This window comes from Bombus pascuorum, chromosome 13 (assembly GCF_905332965.1).
Source record: "Bombus pascuorum chromosome 13, iyBomPasc1.1, whole genome shotgun sequence".
In the NCBI taxonomy this organism is placed as follows: Eukaryota; Metazoa; Arthropoda; class Insecta; order Hymenoptera; family Apidae; genus Bombus; species Bombus pascuorum.
In genome coordinates, this window is record NC_083500.1 from 6,197,796 (window position 1) to 6,221,914 (window position 24,119).

General features: G+C 29.7%; 4 protein-coding genes and 1 long non-coding RNA gene across 7 annotated transcripts; 2 read left to right on the forward strand and 3 right to left on the reverse strand.

Moving 5' to 3' along the window:
• Nucleotides 1-68: 68 nt before the first annotated feature.
• On the reverse strand, nucleotides 69-2,717 carry LOC132913322 (serine/threonine-protein kinase 16). 2 transcript variants are annotated; one of them, XM_060971580.1, is made up of 7 exons: nucleotides 2,452-2,568; nucleotides 2,323-2,380; nucleotides 1,934-2,168; nucleotides 1,641-1,845; nucleotides 1,419-1,573; nucleotides 1,209-1,343; nucleotides 69-1,139 (listed from the first exon to the last, which is right to left on the reverse strand). In XM_060971580.1, exons 2-7 carry the CDS (start codon nucleotides 2,337-2,339, stop codon nucleotides 1,023-1,025), a joined length of 864 nt encoding a protein of 287 aa, XP_060827563.1. In that variant the 5' UTR covers nucleotides 2,340-2,380; nucleotides 2,452-2,568; the 3' UTR covers nucleotides 69-1,022. The 2 variants fall into 2 exon arrangements, with proteins under 2 accessions (XP_060827563.1, XP_060827562.1); XM_060971579.1 differs by lacking the exon at nucleotides 2,323-2,380 and having other exon boundaries at nucleotides 2,452-2,717.
• On the forward strand, nucleotides 2,702-3,334 carry LOC132913324 (uncharacterized). Its single transcript, XR_009659362.1, has 2 exons — nucleotides 2,702-2,940; nucleotides 3,080-3,334. It is a non-coding gene; the product is annotated as an uncharacterized LOC132913324 (long non-coding RNA).
• On the reverse strand, nucleotides 3,036-7,956 carry LOC132913319 (ATP-binding cassette sub-family B member 6). The gene is made up of 12 exons (XM_060971575.1): nucleotides 7,818-7,956; nucleotides 7,679-7,716; nucleotides 6,809-7,280; nucleotides 6,535-6,734; nucleotides 6,261-6,423; nucleotides 5,848-6,056; nucleotides 5,623-5,769; nucleotides 5,329-5,552; nucleotides 4,970-5,250; nucleotides 4,793-4,893; nucleotides 4,208-4,709; nucleotides 3,036-4,132 (listed from the first exon to the last, which is right to left on the reverse strand). The coding sequence occupies exons 3-12, from the start codon at nucleotides 7,115-7,117 to the stop codon at nucleotides 3,743-3,745; spliced, it is 2,526 nt and encodes an 841-aa protein (XP_060827558.1). The 5' UTR covers nucleotides 7,118-7,280; nucleotides 7,679-7,716; nucleotides 7,818-7,956; the 3' UTR covers nucleotides 3,036-3,742.
• A 321-nt stretch (nucleotides 7,957-8,277) lies between these two features.
• On the forward strand, nucleotides 8,278-10,585 carry LOC132913320 (testis-expressed protein 10 homolog). The gene is made up of 5 exons (XM_060971576.1): nucleotides 8,278-8,478; nucleotides 8,537-9,716; nucleotides 9,790-10,027; nucleotides 10,097-10,251; nucleotides 10,372-10,585. Exons 1-5 carry the CDS (start codon nucleotides 8,278-8,280, stop codon nucleotides 10,473-10,475), a joined length of 1,878 nt encoding a protein of 625 aa, XP_060827559.1. The 3' UTR covers nucleotides 10,476-10,585.
• A 25-nt stretch (nucleotides 10,586-10,610) lies between these two features.
• On the reverse strand, nucleotides 10,611-22,393 carry LOC132913317 (polyamine-transporting ATPase 13A3-like). Of its 2 annotated transcripts, none has more exons than XM_060971572.1 (18): nucleotides 21,798-22,393; nucleotides 18,251-18,367; nucleotides 16,789-16,856; nucleotides 16,546-16,713; nucleotides 16,277-16,347; nucleotides 15,941-16,207; nucleotides 15,529-15,733; nucleotides 14,905-15,103; nucleotides 14,478-14,589; nucleotides 14,201-14,390; nucleotides 13,917-14,117; nucleotides 13,637-13,822; nucleotides 13,160-13,534; nucleotides 12,927-13,068; nucleotides 12,681-12,829; nucleotides 12,367-12,595; nucleotides 12,199-12,280; nucleotides 10,611-11,876 (listed from the first exon to the last, which is right to left on the reverse strand). In XM_060971572.1, the coding sequence occupies exons 2-18, from the start codon at nucleotides 18,264-18,266 to the stop codon at nucleotides 10,829-10,831; spliced, it is 3,708 nt and encodes a 1,235-aa protein (XP_060827555.1). In that variant the 5' UTR covers nucleotides 18,267-18,367; nucleotides 21,798-22,393; the 3' UTR covers nucleotides 10,611-10,828. The 2 variants fall into 2 exon arrangements, with proteins under 2 accessions (XP_060827555.1, XP_060827553.1); XM_060971570.1 differs by lacking the exon at nucleotides 21,798-22,393 and adding an exon at nucleotides 18,467-18,574.
• Nucleotides 22,394-24,119: the final 1,726 nt, after the last annotated feature.

Sequence of the window (24,119 nt, forward strand, 5' to 3'; positions counted from 1 at the left end):
AAAATTATCGATGCATCCTTACGATCAAAATCACACTGTTCACGCTCCCGTATTAATCACTCTCTTGATAAATTAATAAAACACAAATTTTATTTTACGATAAAGTTACATAAAATTAATGGAAAATATTATTAACGATATACAAATATATTCAAACTTTATCTGATTATTATGACGTATTCGTGACGTAGCACTAATACGTCATATCGTACGATTCTTCTAACCACTATCTGTAGATAAATCTTAGATTAAATATTATCGAGTTTTGCATACAATAAGCTTAGTTATATGAATTTTGAAAACGTCCAACAAGAAATACAAAGACGTTAATAATTATTTATAGCACTAAATACATAGCAATGATAGCTTTTATTTTGATCAAATTTCAAGAAATTTTCATTCAATATGCATAATTAAAAAAAAAATTCATTGCATTATATATATAAAAATATATACAGTTATGAACATTTTTGCATTACGTGATTGTTGCTTTGAGAACAATGTTTTATCTCTGAATTTAAATAATGTATGGCCCCTAGTATTTTTACAATAAATGCTTGATTCGCAGCAGTGTATAAAGTAATACATATTTAAGTCAACTTATATGTAAAAGTTGGTAGCTAATTAGATAGCTAACAATATTCTTTATATATATTAACATATATTATCGTATTTGTGTTTTCAATAATACTATATAAATGTGTTATAAATCTGGAGCATTATTTAAAATTTAAAATGATGATATTTACATATTTAAAATGTATATAAATCGCTTGCTTGAAAAAGTTATTCTCTTATTTCATAAATATCTTGCTTCTTTTTTTCAGGAATGAAATATATCAAAGTGATATATCGAAGTAATACAATTATTTTCAGTTGTTCAATTTAAAACTTTCATTTTGTGTTATTGCATTACAATATTGCATTTCTCTTTTTGCAGGACAATAAACATTACGTATGTATAAAAAATTGCCTGTACATAAATGTTTGAATAAATATTAAAATTATTGCTTTTTACATGATTATACTTTGTTTTCTAACTTCGAGATATAATCTTGTACGTTTTCTATAACACTGTATATATAAGGACGTTCCATAGGATTTACCTTTAACATTGATAAAATCACATTTTGCATTTCCTATAAAATAAAAGGAATTAAACGTTAAACTTTTGAAAGTCTAATAATTGTAGTTAAGTATTATTGTACCTCCGTATATGGAGCATCTTCTGGAAATGTAATATTTGCGCTCATTACAGCTAAAGCAACACTATCTCCTCTTTCATATACCGCGTCAAATGGCGATTTAAAATAACACAATGCATAAAGAATGCATCCTAATGACTGAAACAATATATATATTTCAATATATATTAGAATTAAGAATAAATATTTAGAATTATGAATTATTGATCTTACCCAAATATCTGTTCGTTCATCTACCATACAATAACTTTCAACATTGAATAATTCTGGTGCTTTATATGGCATTGAACATCTTTCAGCTGCTAAGTCCTGTAAAGTTTGTGCTGCTTGTGAACCACATATCTTAACTCTGGCTGGAGCTACAGAACCTACAGAAGTCAATCTTGATTTAATAATCATTGTTTCTTATTGAATATTATAATAAATTAAAAATACCTAGATCCATTAAAATGGGAGTATTTCCATCATCAAGGACAATATTTGCAGTCTTTAAATCTCTGTGAGCAAGAGGTTCTGGAGTTGTTTCGTGAAATGCTTTTACACCTTCACATATTTGTAAAAAAATATTTAAAATATCTAGTGCACTCATGTAATCCTTATTTTTAGCACGTCTTTCCAATTCATTTGCAAGGGTACCTCTCTAAGAACAAAAATATTTATATTTTAATTCATTCAAAGTTAATAAACATATTACTTGATATATATATTTTATTGTAAGAATAACTTACATGATAATAAGGTAAAACAATCAGTACTTCACTTGTTGCATTAGCAATAGGATCTGCTGTTCCTTTATAGGTAGAATCAATACATTCTATAATATTTGGATGTTTTACAAGATTATAGTATTCTATTTCTTTTGCTGCTAATCTCTGATCTTCTAATCCATGACAAATGATCTTTTTAATAGCATACTTCTTGCGAGTCATTGTATCTTCTACCAAGAGCACAGTGCTAAATCCACTAAAATTGCATTAAAATCATATTATAAACAACGAAAATATCTTATGATATTCATTATTAAATTCAATGCATCTACATATAACTTAGGAAAATTAATTTTCATACAGCACAAATGTGACATGAATTAGGTTAAATGAGATATAACAAAACTTACTTTAACAATGCAAGCATAATATATTATATAAAGTATTTTAAAATAAAGGGCACAGGCTCTATATAAAATTTGCATAAATAGATAAGCTTTAGAATAATATATAACATTTGATTTCATGGTTAGACTTACCCTTCTCCAAGATGTTCACGAACCGTGTATTTTCTTGAATTTATCGTTATTATTTCCTTTGAGCATATACAGCCCATTTTTAAAATCAAACTTAAACCAAGGCTATTCATTCTTAGTTATTCATAATAAAAGAAAGATTCTACTTGATGTATTATCTTTATTCATATGCAAACATCTTGACACACATCACATACGTTACCATTGAGATTAGTGATCAGTTTAAGTTAGATCATTGTACGTCAGTTGTTTATAAATAATTTTTGGTGGATACGTTCTTTAAAATTGATCGTGTTCGAGTTTTATAAAAAATTTACAAATGTAAAACTTGGTATAAATTTTACAATCGATATTGAATCTTCCTCAATTATTCTTTTATAACAAAAGAAAAAAATATTGTGAAAATTCTACCATCAAAATTGGATAGAAATGAATAAACTCCATTTGTGATTTCTCAATATGGTTACACAAGAAACGAAAATCGCCTTCAAAGTAATTCTTTTCATCTCAAGTAAATTTTACCTGTAACATTATTAAAAATTTAAGACGAGTGGTTTAAGAAAGCTGAAATGTACATTTACTACAAATTTAATATAAAGATAATGCTTTTATTAATTGTTTATATTACTAGGTAGTGTACGCTCTAGTATGGTTATTTTTTACAAGTTATTATTTTTGGGGTGCACAAGAAGTAACTATAACAACTTCAATTGATGAATCTGGTTGGGTACCAGATGGAGCATTTGCATCTGAAATTATGCAAACTGGAGCACAGCCTGAGGAGCAAAGCGCTTAACGTTATTAAACTTGCATAAAGAAATTAACTGTGATAAATTTTAATTATCTGTCTCTGATACAATAAATGGTGTCAAATAAATATAAACAATTGAGTAAAAATGTTTATTTACAACTAAGTATGGAACTGATGACGAACTCTAGTTATCATAAACATTAGTTTATTCATTCTTTTAAAAAATGAGACTTCAATGACATTTGCAAAAAACATCTACAATAATTAGACCATTTTCAAGAATAACTCTATACATACATACGTATCATGCTCTGATCATAGTAATCTACAGAGCTAAGAAGTTACTATCACAAATTCTTCATATAAATTTAAAATAGATATTAAATTAAAATGTATACGTTTGTTTAAATTTATATCTTTTTAGTAAGTTACCCATGTAAGTAACTTGATACAAATAGATTTCTGTCAGTTTTCACAAATAGATAAGTAATATACATTTTTAAAAAATCAATTATTAAATTTAAAGAATAAAATCAAACGTAATTATGATTTTAATGTTTTGCTTTCTGAAGCGTCATCGTTTGAATCTTTGGTAGCCTCCTGATCATTTTGCAATTGTGCTTGCCACATGGAATGATACTTTCCATTATAAGAAATCAATTCTTCGTGTTTGCCTCTCTCTACAATTTCTCCGTCTTGCAAAACAAGAATTTGGTCGGCATGTATTATCGTAGATAATCTGTGTGCTATAATGATAGTCGTTCGATTAGCACAAACTTTATTTAACGCTGCTTGAATGTTACGTTCTGTTTGCGTATCAAGTGCACTTGTTGCTTCATCTAAAAGTACAATCGCTGGTTCTTTCAGTATCGTACGGGCGATAGCAACGCGTTGTTTTTCTCCGCCACTTAAACGGAGACCTCTTTCACCGACCTATGCATAAACCAAATAAAATAAGTATGACGAGACATGAACAAATTAAGAATAATTTTATTATTAAACCCATACCTGTGTATCATAACCATTTGGAAATGAAAGAATTCTCTCATGAATGTCCGCGTTTCGAGCTGCTGATATCACATCCGCATCTATAGCTTCGATATGTCCATACTGAATATTGTACTTTATGGTATTATTAAACAATACTGTATCTTGAGGTACAACACCTATAGCTCGTCTCACGGAATCCTGAGTGACGGTTTTAATATTTTGACCGTCAATCAAAATTGCACCCTGTTCCACATCATAAAATCTGAATAATAGTCGTATAATAGTAGATTTCCCTGCTCCAGATGGTCCAACCAATGCAACAGTCTTTCCTGCTGGTACAACGAAGCTAACATTTTTTAATATAACTTTTTCAGGTGTGTAACTAAATGTTACATTCAAAAATTCTAGTAAGCCACGTTTTACTATTAATGGACCAGCACCTGGAGCATCAATAATTTCTTGATCTTCTCTCAGAAGATCAAACATATTTTCCATGTCAACAAAATTTTTTTGTATTGCACTGTATTTAAAATAAAGAAATATAATTATTTTAAAATAGGTAATATAATTTGATGCTTAAGTAATATTGGCATAAATACTGACCGATAATATGTTCCAAACCAATTTAGTGGCACGTAAAGCTGAGTGATATAACTCGCAAATAAAACATAATCACCAATGGTTAAACCTTGTTTGGTTATAACCTATAATCATAAGTGAATTATATGTATTTGTTAAATATTTAAATTTTAAACAATTGGAATAACTTTTTGTACTAACCATATGTAAGCAAAGTAATGAACCAGCAAGTAAACCGCTGCAAACAATTATATTTTGTAAAGTATTTAAAATATTTAATGTTATCATTGATTTCCATTCTGCAGCTTGGAATTCCAATATTGCTTTTCTATAACTATCGACTTCATATGATTCTGCCCCATAATATTTAACAGTTTCAAAATTAAGTAAACTGTCTACACTTCGTGCTTTTTGAGCATTATCTGCTAAGTTCATGCGTCTCTGGAACTTAGTACGCCACTCAGTAACCAAGATTGTAGCAGCTAATATACAAAAATATTGAAATTCAATAAAAATTCTGTGATTTTAATAATGGATAATGTTAAAGATGTAGTATTTACCTATATAAAGGCTCATAGTCAGAAATACAATTAAGCCAAACCACTTGTTGAAAGCAACAACAAAGAATGCAATAGCTACAATGATATCAACGATTGTTGGAACAATTGAAAATAAGATGTAATTGAGAAGATTGTTTACAGAGTCTGTCCCGCGATCCATAACTCTTAAGACCTCTCCAGTTTTTCTTCCTAGATGCCAACGTAAACTTAAGCTGTGTAAGTGTCTAAAAAAATGTTTAAATATAAAGGTTAAATATAAAAGTATAAAAGATTTTACAAAAAAAGATTATTTACCTAAACAATTCTACTTCTATTTCTCGAGTTGTATACTGTTGTATACGAATCCACAGAAATGACCTAAGATTATTTAGTAATCCCATACCACCTGTACCACCACCTTGTAAGAATTTGAATGCTACATATATTAATATAAGATCCCACCTGTTATTAAAGTTAAACATTTTATGAAATACACCTATTTATTTATATTTGTAAAATCTTAATGAAAACTTTGTATACCTAAATAATACAGGAATGTCAGTGACACTATCCACAATTTTTTTATTATAAATTGGGACATATAAGTTTATTAAACGTCCCAATATAAGTAATCCAAAACAAAAAGTAACACGGAGTTGGAGCATGAAAGATTTTGGCCATAAGAATGGTGCCAAAATTTTTATCTTATACCATGCATTCTTCCACGTAGAACTGGTATCCTCGGGTCTCTAAAAATATTGTCAAAGCTATATTATCATGAAATACAAAATTTAATAAATAATTAATGTTTAACAGATAACTATTTATATATTGATATAACAAATTTCATTTTCTTTATATATTCAAAACTTTTATTTAATCCAATAGCAATTACAAAACCTTTCTTCAATTAAATTCAAATCATCCACTAAGATTATATTTCAATGACTTACACCTTGATAATATCTTGACCGGGGAGTTGGATCATTATTTAAAGTATGATATTCAGAATCTGTATTGCCAGTTATTCCTGGAGCTTTGAGACCTAGAGCAAAGATAATAAGGTTGCTGACATAACGTAGAATGAACAGTGCCATCTCAATCTGGTCTGTTAATCTGTAAATACCACACACATACATAAGAACCATCTCACCAGATGTAATAAACAAATATAGATAGTTCCTTAATCATTTGAGTATTTAGGAAGCTTATTGCTCTAAAACTTACGTGTTTAAATGAAACCACCATTCAACTTTACCAATATTAACAAACACAACATTTTCTGCAACAAATGCTAAAGTCCAAAAGCCCAATAATACAAGTCCATGTCCTTGTGGTGGCACACTTGGTAACAGTTTATGCCTTTCTACCTTTAGTATGTATATTGAATATGGATACACAATTATTGTTAATACTGTTGTGAGAATCTAAAAATTAAAATTCATTATATTCTAAAATTAAAGAATATTATCAAGAATAAAAATTGCACATAATCCGTTACCATGTAACCATATATTTTATTGTCATTCAAAACTGTTCCTTGTAGAATTATTCTTACTACACTAAGTATTGGAACAAAATAAAGGAAGAATTTTTGAACATTGTACAATTTATTTCTAGGTAATAAAGTTGCAGCAGTTTCTGTTCCATATTTCCGATACATCCAAAGTTGAATTGTACCAAAAATTAATAAATATGAAGAAATAATTGCAATACTGATAGTGTCCATGAAGCATTTGGACATTCCATGGTCCACCCAAATATCGGAAAAGGTAATATTTGGAGGACAGTAAGTCATTGTATTATTCATCTTTGACTCTTTCAAACTTAAATTTGCCACTAGAAGGTCATAAAAGTAACCCTTCAATGGTAATGTTTGTTATTAATTACAAGTTTACACTATTAATCAGCGTATTATTTAATTCATTCACAATTATTTTAATTCATTGTAACTTTTAGTTTATTGATAACATCTGAAAAAGTATATAAGGTACATTATATGTGTATTAAAAACTTATATTTAGATAAAATACTGTATCATAATGAGATTATATAAGTTTTATTATGTTTAGAATTAAAAAATTCTAAATATCACTAGATACTCCAATGCCACATAAAATTCATATATTTTTATATAGGTTTACAAATTAACATTGACATTAACTAAAATATATCATAATCAAAAATATCATACTTATAAACATAAGATAAATCATAACATTATATTTTTATAATACAAATTAATTTCATATTACATCATTTCGCATTAAAGAATAATTACAAAAAAAGCTGCAACAGTAAACAATTTTTTCTAGAAATTTATGATGTCATTCTATTTCAATGTAAAACATGAAATGATTAAACTACTTACCTTTTTTTTCTAAACACATTTGCTTTGTCACGATAAACCTATAATCGAATTAATGTTTTGTAAGACTGAAGATGCAAATATTTTTCTAAAACGACCTAACCTAATATATATAGTCGTAGAGCTTAATGAATCTACTCACAATAATACTGTTACATGAGGATAAGACATCGATTTCACGAAGTAAGAAATCTTTTTAAAGACATTTACAAATTATTTTCTCTAAATTAAAGAAATTTACATTATATCCAACGTCAGAGTAGAGAAATGCACTTCTACATGTCACTTCAATGTAATGTATATATGTATATTTAAAAGCACATGATATGACTAAGTAGTTATGCCTATACCTCGTGGGTATATAATATATAACTACGTTTTTATAAGACAATTTTGAAAATACGAGGTGTTTCTTATTACTTTTGCGATATTGTATGCACTTTTTTAAACCAACCTACTATATAGTAAGTAATGACTTACATAAAGTATATTTTTTGTACTAAACTAAAAGTTATATGAACATAACCTAAAACAAATATACACACAACAACTTTTATTAACCAAAATTTGACAGAAATTTATTTCGTTTATACTAATTAGTCATGGCTAAGGGTCATAAACATTTGAAACGCCTAAAGTCTGAAAAAGCAAAGGTAAAACTGAAAGCAAAGAAAACGAAACATTTACCAAAAGGATTAAATGTCACAGATCCTTCATTTAAAGTTAAAAAGATACTTATACGAGAACAGTTGAAGCAGCATGATGAGACGGACATACTTAGCAAGAGGAAGCTTAATATTAAGGTATTACTCTGTATTTATAATTCTATATTAAGATTCAAAATAAGAATTTGATTTTTAGGAGTTATTGTCACGTTTACAACATCATAATTCAACAGTTCGACAAGATGCTGTAAAAGAATTAAAAGAAATTTTGTCAGAACATTCTTTAAAATTATTAAGTTCACAATTTGAACCACTTTTGCAAGGTATTTGTGCATTGTCCCTTGATAAAGAGAGAGACATTAGACGTAACTCTTTGAAAGTTTTGAGTCTAATCCTTGGACCAGTTTCTTATGATCAACTTAATCCATATTGTGATGTATTGATTTCCTATTTGGGATGTGCTATGACACATATCGATCCTTATATCAAAGAAGATGCTTTACTTTTCTTGGATGTACTTGTACAAAACTGTAGCAATATAATAGCAAGAAACAGTTACAAAGTATTGCCAAATTTTTTAGATATGATTTCCAGATTGCATACAGAAATGAAACCTGGAAGACAATTAGTAACAACCTTAAATTCTAAAAACACTAATGTTAAATGGAGGATAAAAGTATTAGAAAGACTTGCTACTATGTTTAATTCTATTGTTACCTTTTTTAAATCTCAACAGATTATCAGTTCAGATGAAAATGCAAAAGTTGTAACTGTGAATAAAAATACTAGATATATTCCTATTTATACAAATATAAATTCTCAGAATTGTGAAGTTAATTTTGAAAGAATTGACAGTGAAGGAAGAAATAACAGTAATAATACTTTAAATGCAGATGAACTTATGAGTTATATAGAATTACTCATGCCACTTATATTTGACAGCTGGATTGAAGTATGTCCAAATGAGAAAAATATTGACTACTCTGCACTTTTGATTTCTACAGAAGCATTGGAATTATTAAAAAGTACTGTAGAAATAATACAATTAATAATTGAATGTATAGATATATTATACGCAGAATGTGATGTAAATATGAAATTTTGGTTCAAAAGTAATTTCCAGGATTCTTACACAAAGAATTTTGTTTCAAAGTTTCCATACAATAAATTAGGCGTTACAGGATGTTTCCTTCCTTCAATAAGAAATAGAAAACGTCAACAAGATTTTGCTATAGATAATTCATATGACATTTGTTTAGGATATAACTTAGCAATTTGTCAAATTTATGTATGGTTTACATCGATCCAAAGTGATGATAAAATGATGTCTAAATTAATGAAAAATTATTGCACATCTGTAATTAAGTATTTAAATGGTATAGTAGAACCTATTTCTAGCATTTTCAATTAAATTGATAAAACATATGTTAATGCCTTTTTCGTTAATAGGGAAACTTGAAATCTGGTCTGACATAAATAATACTGTATTACCACAATTGACTAAGCTTCTGAGAACATTATTTTTAAAAGCAAGTAAAGTTTGGTACAAAAATCACATTGATTTAAGTGAAACTTCACGATTAGTTGTAAATGCATGTTGTAATCAGTCAAAAAACGAAATGCAGTTACAATTATTTTCTATGATTAGCGAGATAATGTTAGATCATACTTTACATGAATTGCACAGGTAAATAATTCTACAATCTCTTCTAAACCTGTCTCTGATGCTTTTACAATAATGTCTAATTTATTATAGGGAAAGTGCATTTAAAGAATTTATCTCAACTTTGCCAAATCTCTTGTTAAAGTCAAAAATACATGAAAATACAATACAAACAATAAATAAAATTGTGCTCCGTTATAGAGATTGGATTCAAAAAGAACTTGTGGCAAATTACAAAGATATTATAGGTAAATATAACCTTTTAAAAATATTAAAAATATTATATTTATCATTACATATGGTTAAAAATATTATATTTATCATTGCATATACGCTTATGAATAATGATATTATTATTCGTATTACAGAAAACTCTAAAAAGATTGAAATTATCGGATCCGAAGACAACAAACAGTCTCGTCTTATGATATGTAATTTGTTTTACTTCTTAGATAACCAGATTTTCTACTAAGCAAAATAAATATATATTTCACATACATTTTTGTTACAAATTCCTACGAAAACTGTATTTTTCATGTTTTAATAAATTACTAATAAATTACTATTAAAATTTAAAAAATATTATTCGACATTGAAACATTACTAGTAATATGCAATCGTTAATTTTATTAAATTATTAATAATTACTTGATAGTTATTACAAACATACACTATACATGTACAACAATTACAAGCATTATCTTGAAAATGTTTGTACCGTTTTACAGCACCACTCTTAAAGTTTCGAAAATACTTCGTAATATTTACGTACATATATTAGTACTAAAAATTGTAAAATCGGGTAAAGTATTTTCAAGGTACGACTTAAACTCTAGTTACCATATTTGTATTTCGTGGTGATTCATCATCAACGAATGAGTAGTTATCAAATGCGTGTAATCCATCATTATTTTTAGACTCTATTGTCCTATTGTTTTGTAAATTTGTTTTAGTCTCATTATTATAAGAGTTTTCCTCTGGATACGTTACGTTAATGATATTTTCTACGCTCGGAGTTAATGGTAACGTTGGTAATTCTTTACTGAGCGTTGGCCAACTTAAGTTGTTCTTTAGCTCGTGTTCTACTCTCAAATATTCCTTCTTAGATTTCTCAGGTTTGTAAAATTTCGATTTGGATTTTTTCTCAATTAAATACTCTATAACAAACGTTTCAACGAAGAAACAAACTACAAAGTTCGCAAAAGCGAGTGCTAAAATAATAATCCTCCAGTCGTACACTGGAGGCAAGAGTAGTTGAAGCATATTTACTATCCAATTTGCTGGATAAACCGTGATATAAGCGCAAACGATGGTCAATAATATTATGGAAGATGTAAATGCAATATTCGTATAAATGGCTTTTCGATATGGCTTCCCACGTGAAAATATTATAGCCATCGTTATATACTGGAACATAGAAACGCAATAAACGGAATAATTCTCATAACACATATATCCAGTGTCAGTGTTGTAAATGAATGGTCTAAACCATGGAAAAGTGCGAACCGCATGATAAGCGATAGTTTGAAAAATCGTCATTATCAACATATGTACAGACAAAGAGAAGATCGATGTGAAACTTAGCAAACTAGTCATAGGAGGTTTTTTTACTAACTGCTTTTCGTACGCTCGAGTTTTTCCGAAAAATGAAGCAAAGTTAACGATAAGACAGATATCGATGAACAGAAACTCCAAATCTGTCAGATCCGAGTCGATCGAGTAGAGAATAATGACAGATAAAAATTCTGTCAACGAATAGGTGACCATAAATTTGAAAATTCCAAATGACGTAACTAATGCAGCACGACCTTCCTTTATAACCTTTGGTACGCAGGTTATATCCGGTACTTTGGATGTGAAGGGGCTCGCAACGCTAAAAACGATATTTCGCTGAATGTTACTACACAAATATTCAGAATAATTCTAGAAATTTAAGCTAACTCTCCTTGTAAATAGAAAGTTGTTTCTTGTCTCCAAGTGTATAATTAAAAAATAAACTGAGAGCAAGCGTTGGCTAAATTTTTAGAATCACTATATAGCATAAAAAATATATGATAAATCACATAAAATAAAATAAAATAAAATAAAAATAAAATACATAATCATGTATGATAAACTTGTTATATATGAAAGTTAAATCGTCCGTGGCTGTTATGTAAAAAAAATGATGTAATTCTTTAGCATTGAGATATTACCTAGATTCTGCTTCGGATAAGGATATGCCTGCGTGTGCAGCTCTCAGAGCACCGCAATCATTAGCACCATCTCCACACATAGCTAGAATGATTGTAAAACATTTTGAAATGGCTATTGTACAGGGTAATGAAATTAATGTACGGTAAATGTTAAATGGCGATGCATACCCACATAATAACCAAGTTGCATTAATTCCAACACTAATTGTTGCTTCTGATCGCTGGTCATCCGGGCAAATATTGCACCACGGACGCAAATTTTTGCTATGATGTCTGGATAATGCTCACGCAATAATTGCCATGACTGGCCTGTTAATGCGAATCGATAATTAGTGTTGCCTATATTTCGTTCTATATCTTTCAATTCCAGTATGTTAAGTTTTTTATTATGAAGACTCTGGAAAAATGAAATAGTCAGCTGTTCTCTTCAATTTTTTTGAATATCAATTTTAAAAATTTGCATTGGAATTTAAGGAATTTACCAATTTTGAAGACATTTCTTGAGCATTGAAATAAATCTCAGGCTGTGATTTATTTTCTTTCATAACTACCGTCACATCTATCACAGATTCTTGCGGCGACAAAATGCCACATTCTTTCGCAACGCTCACTGCAGTCTGAATGTTATCTCCTGTGAGTGTGAAAAGTGACTAAGTCATTTTGCTATCCAACAACTAATACTGATATGTTGAAATGCCATCGTACGGAAATTGCTAAACTCTAATTACCCGTAATCATTAAAACATGTATGTTAGCTGTTCTTAGCTCTTTGATCACTGGTATAGTTGGTGCCTTCAACCTGTTTTCCATAATAACTAAACCTAAGAATTCAAGGTTCTGTTCGACCGCGTCTCGAGGTAATTTCATTATCTGTGCAGGATATAGGAAATGTAATCGAAAATCTAATTGAATATAGAAAATTGGAAGTTTATAAAAAGAAATATCAAATCAATTATTTTACCTTATTACTATTTTCGGGTAATTTCGTTTGTCCCATAGCTATCACTCGATAACCCTGTTCTGTGTAACGTTTTAAACAGATCATTATATCTTTCGGTATGGTTTCGGGTTTGCTTAAACTAAGTATCATTTCGGGTGATCCTTTCGTGTAAGCTTTGTACGTATCGGAACCCAGTACGCGTACTATCACAGACATTCGTTGAAGAGAGCTCGAGAATTGATATTGTTGCACTATTCCAATTTCCGATATTTCGTTCATATTTTGCGTGTAACTATTGTTTTTCGGCGGTTTCACGATTGTTGGTGCTACGAAATCGTATTTATTTGAATGTTCGTTATTGAACTCTTCTAATATCCATCCTGTACTTTCGAACATCTAAAACAATAATTAATCTAAATCAATAATTAATAATTTTTTCAATGATATTTCGATTCAAGGATGATTTCTGTATAATTGTAATTTATTGTAGTAGATTACCTTAACGTCTAAAGGATCTCCGCAGAGTGTACCATTTATTAATGTTAAGCCATGACAAGTTAACATTCCCTCAAAAAGAAGATGATTGTTTAATTTGGGAATAGATCTTTCTGCTTCACCGAGAACACCATTTGTGCAAGGCACAATACCCCACATATCTAAACCATCTTCTGTTAAAGTACCAGTCTATACATAGAAATATACAAAAGATAATTAACTAATATTATATAATATTCTCAGATATAAATTATATAAGTTATGCAGACTACATTCTTCTAACCTTATCGAAACAGATGCAATTTATACTGCCAGATACGTTAATAACTCTATTATTAATACAGTATATTTGTGCTCGTTTCAATCGTACTTGAGCATATAGCTTTCCTACGGTCATTGCTGCAGGTAATGCTGGTGGAATTACTATTGTTATTATATCCAAAGCTTTTATCACTATATCTCCCGCTGTGATTCCCCTGGAAACCTAGAGAAAAGAATATTTGTGCAATATCTTATTCAAGAAATGCATTAAGCGTTTATTCTTGGAAATGAAAATATAAAATGTACCTTGGTTACAATAGTGTAAATGAAACCGCATGTTGCGATAAGTGCTAGTATGCCAATAAACTTGTAAGAATCTTGATCGAACTTAAAATCTGCAGGGGGTGGGTACAAGATAGCAGCGACCAAAGAACCTTTATTCGTATGGAATCCTGTTCGAATAACTCGAGCTAGAACTGGTCGGTCGTTGTAACTTCTAATGACGAATGCGAATTAACAGTTAAAAATAGTTTACAATTTATAACGTATGCAGCAATTATGCACAGTTCGAACAAGGTATTACCTTGTTTGGATAATAGTGGTACCGCTATACATCGTATGATGAGAGCATTCTTTAGAGTCGTACAAAACGTGACGTGATGGTAGTGGGGTTTTCGTTACGGGTACAGATTCCCCTAAAATTTTATTCAGTAAGTGAAAACTAATTAATGCAGTAATCCATAAAAGTATTCGAACACTTGTACAAACTCTTTACGAATGTTATTATTTGTGTTAATACGAAACATTTTGAAAACTACAATGAGACTATCATGATTGATAGTATCATTATCAGTATTGATAAAATTTGAAACAAATATGTATTTAATACAAGTTTTATATAAGTTTTATATAATACAAATAATATGTAAATAAAAATGTTTTAGGTAGCTGTTCAAAAAATTTCGTGAAACATTTACAATTAGTTACAATTAGTTTATGACTAATCATACCTGTCAGCATCGATTCGTTTAAAATGCATTGTCCTGTTAAAAGTACCGCATCGCAAACGACAGTGGCCTGATGCTTGGGTAATTCTATGATATCACCTGGTACTAAATCACTGCTCGGTATATTTTCTGCCACTTTAGAGTTCCTGTACACGCGAACTGTTTCCGTGGATGTGACTGTACCGTGAAGATTGATTTGATTCTGCAAAACGTTTCTCGTTTCAACATGAATATAGGATTCAAAGAGGTCTATGGAAAATTTACATTCACGCTTTGGGCTTTAGACATTTATAAATGGACTCTGGATTGCTGTAAAATTTCTAAGAAGAAATTACCTTACATACACTGTTCCAGTACATATTATAGAATAAATATAGCGAGGTTGTAAGAACTAGGAAACAAATAACTAGGAAAGGCCTTCAGTTTAATTATTCAGGAACAAATGTGAACTAGTCTTTTCTACGCATTAGCCTAATCTAGATTAGTAAAATATGACATTATAAAGACTTTTGATAAAGCTAATAAGCTGCTCGGTTAACTTTACTTCAAAATAAAATTCTTTTACGACGTTTTACTTAAATAATGCCTGTTTCAGAACGCAATAAGGTTTTAGAATAGCGTTTTTACCTTACGAGTTTGTATTATAGAGCTGATAATTCCAAACAATGACATACATATGATTGCTGCGGTATAGTATAAATAGCCTTCTGCAAACCACACACACAGAGTAAATACTTGAAAAATGTAAAATGGATTCAAGACTTCTAACAATAGTAATACGCCTATATTTTGCACAGGAACGCCGATTTCATTGCTTCCGTATACGATCCGTCTATAAAGTAAGAAGAGATATCAGAATAATAATCATTAATTTCGAATAATACTCTGAATGTTAAATAAAAAATGTATGTAACGAATTAAATATGTATAATGTAATACGGCGTTTTACTTGTTAAAGTAATTGCTTAATTATTCCGAATCTTTTAAAATCATGATGTGAACGCATAAATTATCACTTATTAGATTACTTTATCATTACCTAAGGCATTGTTCTTCCTTAGAGAGTCCATGATTATTATTAAGATTAAGATCCGAACACAGTGTGTACTTGTCTAGGCCTACCAATCTAGAAAATGTATTTTGTGTAACGTCCCAGATGTAACATTGTTTTTTGCACCAGAAAGCTTTGACCTCGTACATTTCACACTGTGTACCATTCTCTAAATTAATCTTCAACTTTTTACATCTGATTTTCTCGACGAACTCCTTGTCATTGCTACCCAAATCTCTGAATAAATCCTGGGTACTAATAAAAAAGAAAATCTATTTGTATCTGTGAAGATTATATTGACAGGAAGTTCAGAACTGAACCAACCTGATATTCTTCGCCGAGATAGTCTTCACATCTTTCACGAAATATGATTTATATTTTCCTTGATAGTTATCCTAGATACGAAATTATATCCATAACTATTAATTAAATAATTTATGTTAATCCGAAAGATTAGTTTCTTGGTGGATATTTTAAATAAATATGTTTTGAAGGATGAAATGGTCGAAATTTTGAATATTCGATACAATTAATATTTATATTTTTAAAAATTGATAAAAAATTTCTAATGATGCATAGTTCAAAATTCTTACAGTTATAAGCAATTTCGTGGCACAACTCAAAGAGCACTTGTTGTGAGTAGCATAGAGATGTAATTGGGGATACCAGTGGAACAAGAGTCTGATCCACCCGATGGTTAATACGTAAGAAACATAAGTTAGGATACTTTTTGATCTGCTCTTTTCGAATCCATAAACACGCTAAAAGCAATATATCAAATTTAATCAAGATATCTGTGAAATTGTACTATAGAATAAATTATTATAGATACTCACCATGTCTTCATCCTGACCAGTATGAATCTTCTGCCACTGCACTCTCGACGTTTGGTCATCCTTTATCCCTAAACAGAGAAAATCATAAAAATATAATGATTTCGCTTTTATTTAAAATGTTAAACTGTGAAATATTTCTCAATATTCGATACATAGAATGTGTATTAATGAGAACAATTTTTCGAATAAAACTTTGCTATTATATGTTTTGTAGAAGATTACGTAACAAATAACTTTCATTTGAGACACTTTTCTCTTATATTTTTACTTCTGCAAATATTCAAGGTGACAACTTTTATTGAACCACCTTATACATGTGTACGAATACTTCAGTGAAAGCTTTTGCTTCTGATAATTATACACTATGAAACATTAGTGACCTACATGGTGTGGAACGTATTAAACATGTAACTAAGTCGTGCAGTTTATCGATACGTATCATTTTTGATATAATTTTTTTTATTCAGGCAATAATAATCGAATCGATATCAATTAATAGCAAGTTATTTGTAGTTGTAAAAATGTCAGTGTTTTCTTTTTTTTTTTTTTAGATTTAATGGTAGAACTCAAGTGCAGATTTCTGACGTCTTACGTTATCGTTGCGATGAATCAAAGCTGTTCGCACGAATCACTCGAAGGAAACGTTTTCCCGTTAGAAACGATAATTCCTTGGCAAACACTATCCGGTTATGTCGCGATAGTGTTCGCTAGTTATCAGGTCATCAGACGTGATTGCATCTTAGATAAAAAAAAAATATATTTATAAGGATTCTGCGGAAATTTGTCATTAGCGATAACTGAGAAACGTGCAACAGCGAATTTTCTTATCACTCGCAAATAAAAATTCTTTGGTTATACGTATTTGAAGGTTCGTGAATCTCGGTTGTTGACGTTATTGTCAGTTCGAAAGATTAGCGAACACATGGATTGATGTCGTTTACAAACAATTGCTTATTTTATCAACGTATCATTGTTTTATTTACTTTCTTATTTTATCATTAAAATAATATTTTATTTGCTTCAATATCTCCTTCCGTTTCAGGATGTGTTTACAATGACTAAGTTGTGGATGTTTATAAAATATGAAATTTATTTTTTTATGAGCACAAAAGTGAAAGAAATGAAATCTACGTAGAGATTTGTTTCATCCGCTAAATATCATAAATATCAGTAGTATACTCTGAATATTGTACATATTCTTGAGTAATAAATCCTTGAATTTTTCACAGATACATAAGTAAATCTGAAATCTATATAGTTTAATTTCTTCTTTATTTGATAAAATATATAGATCTCTAAATTCATGGCGGTATCATAGAGATTCTTGTCATAACTATTTTTGAAAGCGATATCTTCGATTCGGCCTTTCCAGCGAGAATTTATACGTGAGAAGACTCAAAAATCAATAGCAGCAGAAATATAATCAGAAGATGTTTTCGAATATATGTCACACGTGACTTACCATTGGATGTTGTCATAACTTTAAACTTTTGTTGCTGATGGTCCTTTCGAGTCCTCAAGTTCTTTCCTTGAACTTGAGACGCCGTCAAATACGGATTTCCGCTTGTACAAGCCGCAGCTAGAATAAAATGTAAAATTTTCACATAAATGAAGAATACTTTCTATTAAATAATTTTAGAAAATCAATGATCTTTCGCTTATAAATAAATAATCAGACGCAAAAGAGATGAAGAGATCGTGTTTAAATCCATTGTAAATGAAGAACAGGTGACCATGTTTTTCGCGAGGAATTAAACGGCGTACGGAAGGAATACTAATGCGACTATTTCGTGAAAGAAGACACTGCTAGAACAGACGTCAAATAGGTAGTTCGACACTGAACATGATTACAGTGACCGTGCACTTGAATTACGACATAATAAGTTGTTGGCGAGTCAAGTGGCGAAATTACAGCCAGCCACGTGTACTGACTAATTTATGCAATCTTATTCAAGTTTTCGATCAAGTATAACCAAATGCAAGTGGAACAACAAGACAATTGATGTTCATCTATGTACACCGGTGAACAGAACAATTAAACTATTCTACCTTTTAGACAGTACTTTTTTATTGTTAGCAAGACAGCTTTTTTCTTCACACTGCCTTCATCGCTATTTTTAACACTGAGTCGACAAATTAAAAAATGTACAATATCATATAGCAAGGATAAACATGTTTCTGCAAAAAGTACACTCCACGCATAAATCATTCCAATGCAACGATAATTCGATTTTGGGTACCATAGAATTTCTAAATAATCTTCAGAGAGTCTATGTCATAAAGACGAATGATCCATCATTTATAAAACTATCGTACAATTATCTGTAATTAAAGGAAAAAGAGTTGAAATATTTATTCAAAGGAGTGATTAATAGACTATGAATGAGTAATGGTAAAAAAAATTTTGATAGCTATTTTTGAAACAACTTTTATGCACAGAACTGTTCTTTAAAGACTTATCCTTCTTTTGATTGACGTTTATCTTAAAAGAACAGGCAGCATACAAGCGATCTAATCTGGCTTTTACTGCATAAATTGAAGTTCTTAGCACGTTCAGTCTCGCCACCTTTCATTTCCTCATTTCTGATTTAAGATCTCCGTAGACCTTGCAGAATTCTTTTTTTTTTCGTTCAGCTCCTTCGATCAATGACGATATAAACGTGTTCGTAGTTAATTTTTTCGTATCAAAGCTTCGTATAGCAAGAACAAATTTCACAATCAGTAATATCAAACAGAGTTGTGGACATTTTTTCAACAACTGTCCAAGGTTTGATTGTATCGGAAATCAAATTGCGATACATTTGAGAGCTGCATCATGGACATATATTTTTTTCTCTGTGATATCATTCTAGCGTGAACCGGTTGAAGAATAAGATAAAATAGGATTGAAAGCACGTGTCCTGTTATTTCACTGTTATCTTACAATAATCATGCTTGCTAAAGTATTCTTAGATGATTGGTTCTTTTATTTACCATCTGTTACACACGCGTTCATAGTATGCTATTCATTCATTGCAGAAAAAGATTCTAAGGTGTAGGCTGTCGCAATATCTTTCGCTTGAACGTGATCGTCATTTTTAACATAAAATGCGGTTAATAACGATAATTTGTTTTTACATTTTTCTAACGTCATTTAGATCTTGATATAATCGAGAAATAATTACGATCCTGACTTATACGTGAACGCATTTTTATTTAATGGCATTCTAGGTACACTAATAGCTCTAATTAACGCGATAAACTTCATCTGACTTCGTAGTAAAAATTGTATAGAACGATAAACATTGCTTTTAAATGACAATTCGTGTTAGTTCTGTATTAGAGATTTCCAAGTTTCTATCAACGGATTAAAACTTTATAAAAGAATAGCAGAAAATATCTGCAACATATTTCAGATGTATTAAAATTTACTACAACAAAGGTAATACATTTGATGGTAATTTCAGGCACTTCTTCTAATATAGAACAATATATGGCCGACATTTTGTCAAATAAAAGATATTATTAATATATTGACTTAGAAAAAGATAAAAGAACGCAAAGCTTATATGTAATAGCACATTTAATTGATTCTTCGGAAAAAAAGACAATTTGTACATTTGAATACGGTATGTAAGTACTTTCTTCAACATTCTATTGTAGTACTTAAGTGTATTGTAGTTAAATAGTTTTTTCGACATTTAATTACAAGAAACCCAATAATTTATCGACTTTATTCTTCCATCTTATAAAAAAAGTTATAAAAAACATTAATTTATTCATTACTCTGAATGAAATTTATGTTAGGGCACAACGTATAGGCATTGACAAATGAGTGTAAAGATAATAATTTGTTTTTTATTTATGTTGAAGTACATTCTAGTGATAACAAAAGTAATACATTTAGACTTAATTTATCAGTAATCAGTACATATATTTCAAGATAAAAGAGACACAATAGTATCGTGGAAATAAGATATTTGTATCGCTATTACTCCATTCTATTATGTATAAACATTATCTACTCCATGCAATGCCCATTTTATTGTGAAATGTGTGTCACGAAAGGCTTTTATGTGAACGGTGTTATTTACCATATCATTAGAAATGCAACTCGCGCTTCTATACTTTTAGGTACAAGTCATTGCATAACGCAATACCCGCAACTTTAGTAACTTGTTCTTTCGCAAAGATCAGTGATCTGTGAATGAGAAATGGAAAAGAGAAACAGAAGTAACGCAAAAATTGATGTCTCATAGAAAAATTCGCGATTGCGTGTATCGATTATAAAAAACTACTTTTCCTTTTCATTCGTGCTGATTTAAATGTTCAAACTCTACTGATTGATGAATTAAACTGTTACTTTCACTATGGTTGCTTGTTTCCGGTTCATTTTTATCGATAACTAGAATAAATCGGGGAATATATGTATATCGTTACGTTATTTGGAACAATCGGGAATTATATTTTGATGATAAAATTAATCAAGATTCTATAAAACAAAAACAAATGAAAGATTAGTTCGTGAAGTGTGATGGTACAATTAAGTAGTTGGCGATAAATAAATAGATACTAAAAAATATTTTTACTTACTGATTTGCTTATCGAAATAAGTACAAAATTGTGTGCAGTTTACGTTGTAAAAAGAGTACAAGAAATAGTCTTCTATTCTTCATTTATTATCGAAGAATGCAATTATCGCGACATAAGTTGATAAATAATATCGCAAATTTTATGTTGTTTATGCTATAGTGAATACACCCTAGAATGAGTGTTGAAAACGTATGAAATATTTACAGTGGCTACAAAAGGAATTTGTACATATTCTTATTTTGTAATGAAGCATATTGTCATCAGCATCTATACATTCCATATTCATAGTGTTAATTTTTTGTAGTCGCATGAAAGTACTATAACAAGATAAGAAATTTATCATACTTGAATCTAATTAATTAATATGTGAGTATTATAGCGAATGCAATATTGTGCAAATAGCTTTTGTAGCTGTTGTATAAATAGAAGAAACATACTCGAATTTTTAGTAATCCTTCCCTTGGTCCAATCCCTTTATTTTCACGGGGACGTAGTCCAAGGCTTGTGCACGGGTACGTGCATTCCCAACGAACTTTTAATCGAGCAATTTTCACCGCTACTATATCTTTACAAAAAACGCAAAAGATTTACAAGTAAAGTTCTTGGCTATAATTTTTTTCTCGCTTCTGTGTTCGATAGTACCAATACTAAATCGTAAGCTCACTATGATTACGACCTATTGATGCACGCGATAAAGACCGAGGAAAATTTTACTTCTTTACTTCAAGGATCATTAAAAGGAAATATCGAAGTCAAAATCAACAGTGATATATAGCGAATCGTGTATGGTATCAATATATCGAATTGTAGCAGGAAGTGCCACAAGGCCAACGTTTTAATCGTGATCGAATCGAAAATTGATAATGTACACTCTACGAAGATCGATCGGGAATATCAAACGTTTTGTTAAAATGGTTTCGTGATAGTACAGAGAAATTCTAGATAGATTCGATCAATCGAAGTAACCTATCATTTCAACGAATGCACCACTCTATCTGTTTCGCGCCACGCACCCGGCTATACTGTGCCATTCTGTACCTCTCCTGTAACTCTGGTGTACGAATTTATCCCCTCTCGGTCGAGCTATCGACAATCGCTCACTTTTCTCGCGGCAGAACTTACCGATAGATCGCACACCGATACATATTTAACTCTTTTTCCTGTGGCGACACGTGACTTACGTCAAATCGACGAACTAATTCCGCAAATGGGAGCAGGTGAAAACACGATTATTTGAACAAATCAAGAGCACGTACAGTAACTTACGAAAGTATTCGAACACTTGTAGAAACCTTTAACCACTATATTTTGTGTGTTATACGAAACATCTTGAAATTTCAGTAACAGTGTAATGAGACCGGTTATCACGGTTATATTGGTACAGCTTGAAATAAATCTGAAAATGTACATGGAAGCTACAATGTATTTAGTGGAAGTACGTATTTTGTAAAAATCACAAAAGTATTTAGATTAGTATTAATAGAAATTTGTTTTATCTAATAAATATCATAATAAATACTCTACTTTGAATATCTCATATATTTTTGCATATTATATGCATTATGTGCATTCTTGTACCTTCAAATTTCCTATAAATACAGTGGCTACTAAAAATATTTACATATAATCGTATTCATTGCAACATTTATGTAGTGTTTAACTAGATCAAAATATATTAAATAGCATATCATTTACTAATATTTTCATACAATTACAAAAATTTGATACTACGAAAATGAAATATAGGATCTGATAAAAAAATGGCTTGATTGAAAAATAAGGCTATGTACAAATACTTTTTGTAACCACTGTCTATAAAGCTGCAATTTATTAATAAGTCTAAATATCCAGTACGATCATCTTTAACACTTATTACATGTTTTAAATGGCTATTTTTGTGTTATATTAATATTTTACTAAATATGTTTGTAGTAACTATTTTGTAACTTCTATATATATTTTCAAATCAGTTTCAGATTTAACAAAAACAATGAGTAATAACGTAGTAATGAGTATAATATAATAAGTTCCCATTAGAGTAATAACGAAATTTCAAAATGTTTTATATAACACCTATAATGTATACATAAAAATTTTCTATAGTAAGTGTACAAATATTTTCGTCAGTTTTAATTTTGTTTGGATTTTGCTGATATCACTTCATTGACGTCAATAAGTCTGCGAGATGGAAATTCATTCACTCGATCGTTTCGTGCATCATATAGCACGCGAGATACTGTTCGATAAAGAAATGCCTTTCACTTACATATATCCGGAAGTATGGCAATGATATTTTATTAATACACTACTTATTGATTTTACTGATACATTGTATGTTTCATTGAAATAATTTGTTATCTTGTAATATCTTGTAATCTCGTGATAAAAGAAGATAAGGATAATAATCGAAATTTACATATTATTAATTAAAATTAACTGTTGGTATAAATCATATATTGATATTTCGGAAATATAAGAAAGATGAAAGCTTTTACTTATAAAAAGCATAAAATAGTTCTTAAACTATTTACCTCATTATTGTACAGAATTATATATATCATCAAAATAATTTGTTGCTTTATAATGAGAGGAAAAAATAATGTAATAGAAGAAAGTTATATATGATTAATTATAAAAGAGAGAAAAATCGTTGATGTAAATCATATACCGGTGAAAAACTTATATTTAGAGATTATTATTTATTTTCTAGTTTCACAACGTTCCACGTAAAAGATGAATTACGATAGCAACTGCAAATT

Coding starts and splice junctions, on each gene's coding strand:
- LOC132913322 (XM_060971579.1), bottom strand. CDS start 2,561: ATGAATAGCCTTGGTTTAAGTTTGATTTTAAAAATGGGCTGTATATGC. Junction 1,846..1,933: donor TTGTTTTACCTTATTATCAT/GTAAGTTATTCT, acceptor TTTTGTTCTTAG/AGAGGTACCCTTGCAAATGA. Junction 1,574..1,640: donor TCCCATTTTAATGGATCTAG/GTATTTTTAATT, acceptor TGACTTCTGTAG/GTTCTGTAGCTCCAGCCAGA.
- LOC132913319 (XM_060971575.1), bottom strand. CDS start 7,117: ATGAATAATACAATGACTTACTGTCCTCCAAATATTACCTTTTCCGAT. Junction 6,057..6,260: donor GGTCAAGATATTATCAAGGT/GTAAGTCATTGA, acceptor CAATATTTTTAG/AGACCCGAGGATACCAGTTC. Junction 5,251..5,328: donor GACTATGAGCCTTTATATAG/GTAAATACTACA, acceptor TTTGTATATTAG/CTGCTACAATCTTGGTTACT.
- LOC132913320 (XM_060971576.1), top strand. CDS start 8,278: ATGGCTAAGGGTCATAAACATTTGAAACGCCTAAAGTCTGAAAAAGCA. Junction 9,717..9,789: donor TGTAATTAAGTATTTAAATG/GTATAGTAGAAC, acceptor TTTCGTTAATAG/GGAAACTTGAAATCTGGTCT. Junction 10,252..10,371: donor AAATTACAAAGATATTATAG/GTAAATATAACC, acceptor TTCGTATTACAG/AAAACTCTAAAAAGATTGAA.
- LOC132913317 (XM_060971570.1), bottom strand. CDS start 18,524: ATGGTCACCTGTTCTTCATTTACAATGGATTTAAACACGATCTCTTCA. Junction 15,104..15,528: donor CTATAATACAAACTCGTAAG/GTAAAAACGCTA, acceptor AACGTTTTGCAG/AATCAAATCAATCTTCACGG. Junction 12,830..12,926: donor ACATGTTTTAATGATTACGG/GTAATTAGAGTT, acceptor TCACACTCACAG/GAGATAACATTCAGACTGCA.